This window comes from Dendrobates tinctorius, unplaced genomic scaffold (assembly GCF_039654945.1).
Source record: "Dendrobates tinctorius isolate UK_male_01 unplaced genomic scaffold, ASM3965494v1 ptg000138l, whole genome shotgun sequence".
NCBI lineage: Eukaryota > Metazoa > Chordata > Amphibia > Anura > Dendrobatidae > Dendrobates > Dendrobates tinctorius.
This window is the reverse complement of record NW_027361806.1, coordinates 29,744,151-29,756,973: the sequence shown is the minus strand read 5'-3', so window position 1 is coordinate 29,756,973 and position 12,823 is coordinate 29,744,151. Positions and strand designations below refer to the sequence as shown.

The following is a 12,823-nucleotide window of genomic DNA, read 5'->3' as shown; positions in this document are numbered from 1 at the left end:
GGGGAACCGGACACCGACTGATCTCATATCGGTGACCGATCTCATAGAAAGGTTGTAAATAGCTCTGTCCTGGACAACCCCTTTAACCCCTTAGTGACAGGGCCAAATTTTGGAAATCTGACCAGTGTCACTTTATGTGGTAATAACTCTGGAACGCTTCAACAAATCTCAGAGATTTTGAGATTGTTTTTTCGAGGCACATTATACTTTATGATAATGGTAAATTTAGGTCCATGTTTTGTGTTTATTTATAAAAAAAATATTAAAAATTTGACAAAAATGTTAAAAAATTAGCAATTTTCAAACTTTGAATGATCATCATACCACAAAAAAACATTAATAAACGACATGTCCCTCATGTCGGCCTTACTACATCAGCACATTTGTAAAATGTTATTTTATTTGCATTTTAGGAGGTTTAAAATGTAGCAGTAATTTTTCATTTTTTTCAAGGAAATGTATAAAATTTATTTTTTTTAGGGACATATCCAGGTCTGAAGTGACTATGAGAGTCCTATATATTGGAAGACCCCCAAAGTGATACCATTTTAAAAACAGAACCCCTCGACATATTGAAAACTGCTGTCAGGTAGTTCATTAACCCTTCAGGTGATTTTCAGGAATTAACAAAGTTTTATAACAGAAATGAAAAATTATATTTTTAGCATCTAAATGTCGTTAATTTCTTAACAGCCCGCCGCAGCCGGGAGACCGTGAGGCCACTATTTGGCCGTGAATTTCCATGGCAAACATCAGGATCACACAATCATGTCCTCAGGGTGCCAGTGGGGTTAAAGAGGGAGCCCCCACACTCTGTTAACCACTTACATGATGTAATCACTTTTTACAGCAGCATCTAAGGGGTTAAACAGATATGGATGGTGACAACGCTGATGGTGGCTGATGCAGCAAGTTGTCAGCTATAGTATCCAGCCGACAGCTGCTGGATTGTCATCTGTATGGGGGGAGGCTAGTCTCTTATATCTCAGGTCAGTCTGTCATTAAGGGGTTAAGGAAGGCCCTACAGAGAACACAGTGATGCGGCAGAGGACTCTTACCTCGGTGCAGAACGGGGTGAGCTGAGGGTGCACCACGGGCTGAACATATGTGTGGAACGTGGACTCGATCTCCATGGTTCTGCCATTTAACTTCAGGATGGGGAACTCAATTATTTCCTATGAGAAAGAAAAAAGCGAATCAGATTGTGATGCTGTGTGTGTGAGGGCTCGACCCGTGGACCCCAACATCAGCGGGCAGGCGACACTCATCTGATGTGCTCCGTGTTACACTCCACTTACATCAAGAGCTGCATTTACAAAGCTGCTGTCTACACAAGGTCTGTGGTTTACCTGTTCAGACATGACAGCTCTGCTCCACTGCTGCCTGCCCCTGCGGGCATGACGGCTCTGCTCCACTGCTGCCTGCCCCTGCGGACATGACGGCTCTGCTCCACTGCTGCCTGCCCCTGCGGACATGACAGCTCTGCTCCACTGCTGCCTGCCCCTGCGGACATGACTGCTCTGATCCACTGCTGCCTGCCCCTGCGGACATGACGGCTCTGCTCCACTGCTGCCTGCCCCTGCGGACATGACGGCTCTGCTCCACTGCTGCCTGCCCCTGCGGACATGACGGCTCTGCTCCACTGCTGCCTGCCCCTGCGGACATGACGGCTCTGCTCCACTGCTGCCTGCCCCTGCGGACATGACGGCTCTGCTCCACTGCTGCCTGCCCCTGCGGACATGACGGCTCTGCTCCACTGCTGCCTGCCCCTGCGGACATGACGGCTCTGCTCCACAAACACAACTGCATCCATAACTGAGCTCCCACAATGCATCACTTTAGTGAACATAAACAAGCAGAACTATGAATGCAGCTCAGGAGGCACATGCATCACTGAACAATATACTGAGAGCAAGACATCACTGGATACGATCGGGATCAGGATAAACAATTCTAAACCTGCTCACACAGATAAAGATTTGTCACGATGTATCAGTGCAGACAATCCTGAGTGCTCAACACAGATCTCACCCCCATCCTGAGATCTCACCTGCACTGGTACACTGTAACAAGCCCTCAGCTATGACTAGTTTGAATGGTCTGTAATTATGGTTTCCATTCACTGACAACAAGCAGGGAAAAGTACGGAGACTTTTACGGAATAAAACAAAGTCTAATAGAAAGTCTCAGACCTTTTCCTTCTACCATGACGACTACAAGAGTACCGTCCCTTTAACCCTTTCCTAGCTGCAATAAGCTGTATTACAGAACTACAATTCACATCTCATGAATGGCGCGAGGGATAACGAGGAAGCAGCAGATACAGACCATACATCAGGGAGGTGGAATACAGATGGAAAAATAAACCCAGGGGATTTTCTGATTGGGGATCCCTTTATGAAAGGCTCGTCATTCCCTTTATTTCTCCCCTGTAAGAATCGTCCCCATCCAAACCACAGCAGGACGACCCAGCAGAATAAAGGTATTCTCCCCCTAAATGTATTGCCCTGTCAGATACATTGTGACAACTGCCGTTCGTCATCTCATGGGGTTGTCAGCAAGCAGTCAGTGATAGATGAAGGACCTGTAAGTGACCAAAGGGGAGAGAAGACCAGATGATCGCAGGTAAAGGCACTGTTCATACAGGGCAGCCCTATGTTAAGGATCCTCATCACTTGGCCCTGAAATGTTATATAAAGGGTCTGATACTGTATGACCGTCCTATCCTCCATCACTCAGACACCCCTGCAATGTGACGTTCTCTCTCTGTGTGTCCTGTGGGGGCGCTGCAGTGTGATTAAAGTGCAGGTGGGGGACTCTCACAGGCGCGGGACTCCAACAGGCGTGGAGACTCACACAGGTGCAGGACTCTCACAGGCACAGGGACTCACACAGGTGCAGGACTCTCACAGGCACGGAGACTCCGACAGGCACGGAGACTCCGACAGGCACGGAGACTCCGACAGGCACGGAGACTCCGACAGGCACGGAGACTCCGACAGGCACGGAGACTCCGACAGGTGCAGGACTCACACAGGCGCAGGACTCACACAGGCGCAGGACTCACACAGGCGCAGGACTCACACAGGCGCAGGACTCACACAGGCGCAGGACTCACACAGGCACGGGGACTCACACAGGTGTAGGACACACACAGGTGCAGGACTCTCACAGGCACGGGGATTCACACAGGCACGGGGACTCACACTGGTGCAGGACACACACAGGCACGGGGACTCCGACAGGCACGGAGACTCCGACAGGTGCAGGACTCACACAGGCGCAGGACTCACACAGGCGCAGGACTCACACAGGCGCAGGACTCACACAGGCGCAGGACTCACACAGGCACGGGGACTCACACAGGTGTAGGACTCACACAGGTGTAGGACACACACAGGTGCAGGACACACACAGGCACGGGGATTCACACAGGCACGGGGACTCACACTGGTGCAGGACACACACAGGCACGGAGACTCCGACAGGCACGGAGACTCCGACAGGCACGGAGACTCCGACAGGTGCAGGGACTCACACAGGCGCAGGGACTCACACAGGCGCAGGGACTCACACAGGCGCAGGGACTCACACAGGCGCAGGGACTCACACAGGCGCAGGGACTCACACAGGCGCAGGGACTCACACAGGCGCAGGGACTCACACAGGCGCAGGGACTCACACAGGCGCAGGGACTCACACAGGCGCAGGGACTCACACAGGCGCAGGGACTCACACAGGCGCAGGGACTCACACAGGCGCAGGGACTCACACAGGCGCAGGGACTCACACAGGCGCAGGGACTCACACAGGCGCAGGGACTCACACAGGCGCAGGGACTCACACAGGCGCAGGGACTCACACAGGCGCAGGGACTCACACAGGCGCAGGGACTCACACAGGCGCAGGGACTCACACAGGCGCAGGGACTCACACAGGCGCAGGGACTCACACAGGCGCAGGGACTCACACAGGCGCAGGGACTCACACAGGCGCAGGGGACTCCGACAGGCGCAGGGGACTCCGACAGGCGCGGAGACTCCGACAGGCGCGGAGACTCACACAGGCGCAGGGCAGGCGCGGGACTTCCACAGGCTTTTGTAATGTTTTGTGTTGGGGATTTTTCGGGGTGGAGAATTAAGCATGCAAGCATAGTCGGGTGAAAACGCTCATCAAATGCTCTGGACAGAAATGCAGGCGACTTCCGGCCGTCTCTCATATTGTATGAAGCATGGAGCGTCCACAGCGCGGGCGCCGGCTGAACAACGCTTCGTTCACTTTTCCCCATTTGGCGTTTTTAGGAATCTTAAGGCTATGTTCAGACGTGGCGTTTTTGCTGCAGCAAAATCTTCTCTCTTGGCAGTAAAGAAGCTGCAGAAAATAAGGTTTTGGCAGAAAAACGCAGCAAAATTGGAAGAAGTGATATGCACGATGATGATAATGTGTGCAAACTGTAAAGCGCTGCAGAGTATGTTAGCGCTATATAAAAATAAAAATAAAGATTCTGCAAAAGCAAAACACAAAATACTGAGCACAAAAACAACGTGTGCAGGAGATTTCTGAAACCTCAGACTTTGCTGGTACTGTAAAACGCAGCTGAAAATCTGCAGAAAAAAAGCCCCGTGTGAACATGCATCAAGTGGTAAGAGACTCAAAAGCCTGAATGTGTGAACAGGAGGCCACATCTCCAGAGAGGAGAGCGGTGAAATCTACGTGAAAGACGTCGTGTGAACGCGCCCCGACAGAAGGGGTGTCCGGCGCGCCGCACGCTCCAGTCATTGCTGCATTTGCGCTTTTTTGTCCAGTGTTTCTACACTTTCATCGGTTTCTCATTTGTGCCTTATTCACCTTTATAGAAGTCTATTTTATGGATATTCACCAGTTTGCTTTTTCTTGGGGGGTTTTATGTTTTTTTTTTCTTGTGAGCGGGGTTTAATGTTTCCATTTTGATTAATTTGGGACAATAAAAAAAACAACGATCACAAGACAAAAAAGTGAAGGCAAATGATGAATGGGGCCCTGAATGTATAAATTGTAGGATAACCCTCTATTACACATTGAGCACCTTTGGTGTCATTATAGTAACTTTTTCAGGCCACAGGGGGCGCTCAGCAGCAGACGGTACAAACCCTTCATTAACTCCTCACTAGCTAGAATACATGTGCTTGCTGTCAGTGACTAAGGACATTCAGAGGCTAAAAACCTGATCATTACTGGTTCTGCTCTCAGCTGAGGGTTTGCTTCCATTGCACCAATAAACACATGGCAGCTGCTGCTTTTGTTACAATATATCAGTCTGGACTGTAGGCAGCTCAGCTCACAGAGCATTGTTCACACTGGATACAAGGTGACATACAGACTAGTTATGGCTCTGAATGGAAACCTGAGTGTTCTCATTCACTGTCAGCAAGCCAAGATGTGACGAATACGGACAAAATGAAACACAAAGGCCCCGGATTCATCATTCTTTTTGTGCCTTTTATCTGAGTATTAGGTTTGGAATCTGGGGATTCTTTTGCTCCAAATTCGCTATTGTTACACCACTTTTCTGCATCTTTCAGTCCTCACCATTTGTTCGTTTGTTCCATCATTATCCGGATGTTCTCGATTAATTCATCATTTGAGACTTTTCGAAATGTCACCAAAACATTTGTGCTAATTGTTTTCCAGTGCCCTAGAGGAGTAAACATCTTAATAATCTTACTTCTTTGCGCAATTTGAGATTAATGTGCAAAATCCTACCCTAAAAAGATGCAAATAAAGCAAAAGAGCAAAAAAAAATACCGTGTGAAAAAAAGCATCTTTGAAATTGAGCCAAATTAATGAATCAGGGCCTATGTCTATTACAGCGTTCCAGAAGTTTTCACCGAGATTAAGAATTATTTACCCAAAACTGGAAAATCCCTTTAAAAGGCAGAGTGGAGCTCTCCCTGAGCGGGGCAGCGAGGCTGCAGGCGCCGCTCCGAGCATATTTGTTTCCGCGCTCTATACACACACATACGGATCTTACACATTAATTGTTCTGACTTGAAAAGAAACAACTTTGCAGAAAGAAGAGACTCACGGGGATGATCAGAGCGGAGCGGCAGGTACGGGGCGTCCACCTCGATTATGGCCAGAGTGGCAGCCCCCTGAACTAGCAGGTGTGAGCAGGACCCTCACGTACGAGGCCTCTTGACTCATGTCATTGATCATCGGTCGCCGGTCACGTGACTACATAAAGCGCCGACGCTCGCTAATGATCCCAACATCTGTAACAAACGGCGCGGAGATAAAACAAACAGCGAGGAGCCGGGCAGATAAAAGCGCAATCATTACTTTGTGGTCGTTAATCCCATTTTTTATGTCCCTTGTGTTGGGGACGACGAGTGACAATTTGTTTTGTGCCTTCAGAAGATGAATTGGTCAGTTCTCCCTAATAAAGACGCATAGCAATGAGGCCGCCATTGCCATATATTCCTGTAAAGCGGCCGGGGTTATGGAAATGCGACCGCTGACTGATGTCATGGGCTCCTGCATTAAAAAAAAACACGCGACCAATAACGTCGGCTCCTTAATATTCAAAAACGGTTTGCAAAATTTAATCAAAGCAGCCAAAAGCAAACATTTTTACTTGCTGACACTTTTATGAGCGTTCATACATTTTTTACAACCCGGGAATGCAATTAAGAAAGGTTTAACCCTTCACTGGCTGGAATCCCAGCAATCTATATACAGTGAGCAAGATAACCAGAGAGGAGGGGGAGTGACGGACAGCGAATATCGCGGGGAACTACCGAGCCGAACATACGAGGTATATAGACCCACGAGGACCTCAGGGCGGGAGACGAGGAGTCTGACAAACATTCAGAGATCCCTTTTTAATTTTTCTCCTTTAACATTAAAGATTTTGTGTTTGATAATTCAAAATATATGAACTAGTGTCAGAATAAAGGACCCGCTTCCTCTGGTCCATGTTGAGGTGATACACACCGTGTCACCACACAGCACAATGAGCATCTGTAGCTCCCCCCATACAGGCCACTCTCTGACTCCAGGATTGTAGACACCTGTGATGATAATTAGCGGGCACACCGCAATGTAACATGTCCCTTCTGTCACATTATTGTCAGGGGAACCATCATTTCTGTCCAGGCCTAGCTCATGAGTTTTGTATTTTTTCAAAAATTCTCTGGAAGCATGGCTGAAAAGCAATGTCTGACTCATTTCTTCAATTTCATAGATTTTTTATTTATTATTACTTTTGTCAGATTCAAGTTATTTCTGTCACCATTGTGGGGTTTTCGGTCATTAAACGAGGGGCACCAACAATTTTGACCACATGTGTAACAGGACGGCTGCACAAGCGCAGCTCTGAGGGCCGCACAGACCCAGGAATCAGGCCGGTCCCACAGCTATGGAGCCCCTGTCATTATCCTGTACAGCGCTGAGGAATGCGGTGCTGCTATATAAGAAGCAATCTCCTAGTGTGCCGTCACCAGTACCGCCCACAATCACAGCACCAGCTTATACTTTAGTTATGTCACCAATACCACGTGCCGCAGCAATGTCGCCAGTACCAACGTGCCTTAGCGACGTCACCAGTATCGCGTGCCGTAGCAATGTCACCAATACCTCGTGCTGCAGCAATGTCACCAGTACAGCGTGCCGTAGCGATGTCGCCAGTACCGCGTGCTGCAGCGATGTCACCAATACCGCATGCTGCAGCAATGTCACCAGCACAGCGTGCCGTAGCGATGTCGCCAGTAACGCGTGCCGTAGCAATGTCACCAGTACAGCTTGCCGTAGGGATGTCACCAGTACCGCGTGCTGCAGCAATGTCACCAATACCGCGTGCTGCAGCGATGTCACCAATACCGCGTGCTGCAGCAATGTCACCAGTACAGCGTGCCGTAGCGATGTCGCCAGTATCGCGTGCAGTAGCAATGTCACCAGTACAGCTTGACGTAGCGATGTCGCCAGTACTGCGTGCTGCAGCGATGTCACCAATACCGCGTGCTGCAGCGATGTCACCAGTACAGCGTGTCGTAGCAATGTCACCAGTACAGCGTGCCGTAGCGATGTCACCAGTACAGCGTGCCGTAGCGATGTCACCAGTACAGCGTGCCGTAGCGATGTCACCAGTACAGCGTGCCGTAGCGATGTCACCAGCAGGGCTGTGGAGTCGGAGTCGTAGCTCATTTTGGTGGAGTACGTATAAAAATGGACCGACTCCGAAAATATATAATAAATTGGGTACAGTAGTTCAGTGCAGAATATGCTGAATATTTTTTCATAGGAATTTGGGAAAGTTATGAAATGTCCTATAAATGACTGTTCTATTCCTGATCTAAGGCTACATTCACACACAGCGTTTTTCCTGTGTTTTTTGAGGATATGTTTTTCAGCTGCAAAAGTTGATCATCTTTTCAAAAAACCGCATCACCTGAAAGGTTTTTGAGCTCATAGATAATGTTTTCAATAGCAAAAGCAGATTAGAAATCTGCTCTATCCATTTATCCATATCTGTCTATCCATATCACATCTGTACCAAAAAGAATGAAAGCCGGATAGCACACAGACTAACACTCCTTTTTTTAGCACCAGTCAGGTGCACCTCATAGCTGCCCAAAAGGACGCCCAGGACAGGCATTGCTCGTCTTCAGTAACATCAACATCAACTGATAGTTGGAATAAATAGACTGCATTCATCACCACATCTTCTTAAGGTGCAGGCTTTATTTTCAAGTGTAGGGGTGTGCAGTATGAGGTTCTGCAGAAGCTGAGGTGTGCAGTATGAAATTCTGCAGAACAGTATGAGGTTCTGCCCCCCCAGGTTTGATCCTGGCTATGCCCATAGTGTGAATGTAGCCTGAGGATCTAGGCTTTATCTTAGCCGAGATAAGTCATAGTGTGTGTGTGTGTACCTGCATATATATTATATATATATACACATACATACATACATACATACACACACACACACATTACAGACCAAAAGTTTGGACACACCTTCTCAAATGACTATGAAAATTGTAGATTCACTCTGAAGGCATCAAAACTATGAATTACCACATGTGGAATTATATAATTAACAAAAAAGTGTGAAACAACTGAAAATACTTTATGTCTTATATTCTAGGGTCTTCAAAGTAGCCACCTTTTGCTTTGATTTCTGCTTTGCACACTCTTGGCATTCTGTTGATGAGCTTCAAGAGATATTCACCAGAAATGGTTTTCACTTCACAGGTGTGCCCTGTCAGGTATAATAAGTGGGATTTCTTGCCTTATAAATGAGGTTGGGACCATCAGTTGTGTTGTGCAGAAGTCTGGTGGATACACAGCTAATAGTCCTACTGAATAGACTGTTAGAATTTGTATTATGGCAAAAAAAGAGCAGCTGAGTGAAGAAAAACGAGTGGCCATCATTACTTTAAGAAGTGAAGGTCAGTCAGTCCGAAAAATTGGGAAAACTTTGAAAGTGTCCCGAAGTGCAGTGGCAAAAACCATCAAGCACTACAAAGAAACTGGCTCACATGAGGACCGCCACAGGAAAGGAAGACCAAGAGTCACCTCTGCTGCGGAGGATAAGTTCATCCGAGTCACCAGCCTCAGAAATTGCAGGTTAACAGCAGCTCAGATTAGAGACCAGGTCAATGCCACACAGAGTTCTAGCAGCAGACACATCTCTACAACTGTGAAGAGGAGACTTTGTGCAGCAGGCCTTCATGGTAAAATAGCTGCTAGGAAACCACTGCTAAGGACAGGCCACAAGCAGAAGAGACTTGTTTGGGCTAAAGAACACAAGGAATGGACATCAGACCAGTGGAAATCTGTGCTTTGGTCTGATGAGTCCAAATTTGAGATCTTTGGTTCCAACCACCGTGTCTTTGTGCGACGCAGAAAAGGTGAACGGATGGACTCTACATGCCTGGTTCCCACCGTGAAGCATGGAGGAGGAGGTGTGATGGTGTGGGGGTGCTTGCTGGTGACACTGTTAGGGATTTATTCAAAATTGAAGGCATACTGAACCAGCATGGCTACCACAGCGTCTTGCAGCAGCATGCTATTCCATCCAGTTTGTGTTTAGTTGGACCATCATTTATTTTTCAACAGGACAATGGCCTCAAACACACCTCCAGGCTGTGTAAGGGCTATGTGACCAAGAAGGAGAGTGATGGGGTGCTACGCCAGATGACCTGGCCTCCACAGTCACCAGACCTGAACCCAATCGAGATGGTTTGGGGTGAGCTGGACCGCAGAGTGAAGGCAAAAGGGCCAACAAGTGGTAAGCATCTCTGGGAACTCCTTCAAGACTGTTGGAAGACCATTTCCAGTGACTACCTCTTGAAGCTCATCCAGAGAATGCCAAGAGTGTGCAAAGCAGTAATCACAGCAAAAGGTGGCTACTTTGAAGAAACTAGAATATAAGACATATTTTCAGTTGTTTCACACTTTTTTGGTAATTATATAATTCCACATGTGGTAATTCATAGTTTTGATGCCTTCAGAGTGAATCTACAATTTTCATAGTCATGAAAATAAAGAAAACTCTTTGAACGAGAAGGTGTGTCCAAACTTTGGTCTGTACCGTATGTATGTAATCGATATTATACAGTGTATTACATATTTACAATTTATTACAGTTTTTTATCTAAAGTTGTATTACAATAAATAGATATTATGTTCTATCTAAATATCTTGATTATTGGATCATAGAAATGATTAAATGTCTGATGTTCACATTGTACTACAATAAATTTTTCACTTAAATATATAAGCAATATATGTGGGAGTCGGAGTCGGTGTAAGGGAAATTGAGGAGTCAGAGTTGCAGGTTTGGCTTACCGACTCCACAGACCTGGTCACCAGTACCGCGTGCGGCAGCGATGTCACCAGTACCACGTGCTGCAGCGATGTCACCAGTACCACATGTTGCAGTGATGTCACTAATACCACGTGCTGCAGCAATGTCACCAGTACCGCGTGCTGCAGCGATATCACCAGTACCACGTGCTGCAGCGATGTCACCAGTACCACATGTTGCAGTGATGTCACTAATACCACGTGCTGCAGCAATGTCACCAGTACCGCGTGCTGCAGCGATGTCACCAGTACCGCGTGCTGCAGCGATATCACCAGTACCACGTGCTGCAGCGATGTCACCAGTACCACATGTTGCAGTGATGTCACTAATACCACGTGCTGCAGCAATGTCACCAGTACCGCGTGCTGCAGCAATGTCACCAGTACCGCGTGCTGCAGCAATGTCACCAGTACCACGTGCTGCAGTGACGTCAGGCTTTGTAAAGCGGACAGTAATAATCACCTTCCTAAGGCTGCAGCCAACACTGCACTACGGCCATATAACTTGCAGTGTTTTCTTCTTCCCGCCATGCAGAGCTGGGGCAGCACCTCCATATTAATGGGTAATGCATCTGATCCATCTCCACCCTCTGGTGCACAGTGAGGGTCTAGCACATATCGGTCAGGAAGGATTTCCGGCTTTGTGCTCAGACCCCATTAGTAAATTCAGATCTCACATAACAGGGAGCATTACTTGTGGCTTCACAATACGGCGATATATTTTGGGGCACGGCTCAGGAGGACGAGCGGCACCGAGCAGGAGATTTATCTAGGAGGTTCAGCATCAGACGTGCTGCGGACACTACAAGCCTCTATTGCTGCGCCGCCGCCGCCGCACTAGTCCTTCCTTGCAGCCGGGGGTCAAGTGCTGAACTTGATATTGAGTTTCCTTAGATCAGAGCAGAAAGGCTGAGAGATGGAAGTGACTGATGAGAATGCAGCGGACGGTCCCGGGATTAAATGTTACAGAACTGTCCTTTAATGGACTAATATGATTGTGTTTGATTTATCGTCTCAGAGATTGAGGATAAATTTCTGCTCCAATTATCTCTGTGTAAAGAGTGGATGTGAGATCTGTATTCTACTCCAGAGCTGCACTCACTATTCTGCTGGTGCAGTCACTGTGTACATACATTACTGATCCTGAGTTACATCCTGTATTATACCCCAGAGCTGTACACACTATTCTGCCGGTGCAGTCACTGTGTACATACATTACATTACTGATCCTGAGTTACATCCTGTATTATACTCCAGAGCAGCACTCACTATTCTGCTGGTGCAGTCACTGTGTGTATACATTACATTACTGATCCTGAGTTACCTCCTGTATTATACCCCAGAGCTGTACACACTATTCTGCCGGTGCAGTCACTGTGTACATACATTACATTACTGATCCTGAGTTACATCCTGTATTATACTCCAAAGCTGCACTCACTATTCTGCCGGTGCAGTCACTGTGTACATACATTACATTACTGATCCTGAGTTACATCCTGTATTATACCCCAGAGCTGCACTCTCTATTCTGGTGGTGCAGTCACTGTGTACATACATTACATTACTGATCCTGAGTTACCTCCTGTATTATACTCCAGAGCTGCACTCACTATTCTGCTGGTGCAGTCACTGTGTACATACATTACATTACTGATCCTGAGTTAAATCCTGTATTATACCCCAGAGCTGCACTCACTATTCTGCTGGTGCAGTCACTGTGTGCAGACATTACTCATCCTAAGTTACATCCTGTATTATACTCCAGAGCTGCACTCACTATTCTGCTGGTGTAGTCACTGTGTACATACATTACTGATCCTAAGTTACATCCTGTATTATACTCCAGAGCTGCACTCACTATTCTGCTGGTGCAGTCAGTGTGTGCATACATTACATTACTGATCCTGAGTTACATCCTGTATTATACCCCAGAGCTGCACTCACTATTCTGTTGGTGCAGTCACTGTGTACATAC

The 12,823-nt window shown here is 47.4% G+C and overlaps 1 protein-coding gene across 3 annotated transcripts in view; it reads right to left on the bottom strand.

Moving 5' to 3' along the window:
* ERI3 (ERI1 exoribonuclease family member 3) overlaps window positions 1-12,823 on the bottom strand; it is a 365,407-nt gene that overhangs the window by 266,118 nt on the left and 86,466 nt on the right. For all 3 annotated transcript variants that reach the window (XM_073544953.1, XM_073544954.1, XM_073544952.1), the window contains one exon: window positions 1,059-1,175. In XM_073544953.1, the coding sequence (XP_073401054.1) occupies window positions 1,059-1,175 (117 nt within the window). The remainder of the gene's footprint in view (window positions 1-1,058; window positions 1,176-12,823) is intronic.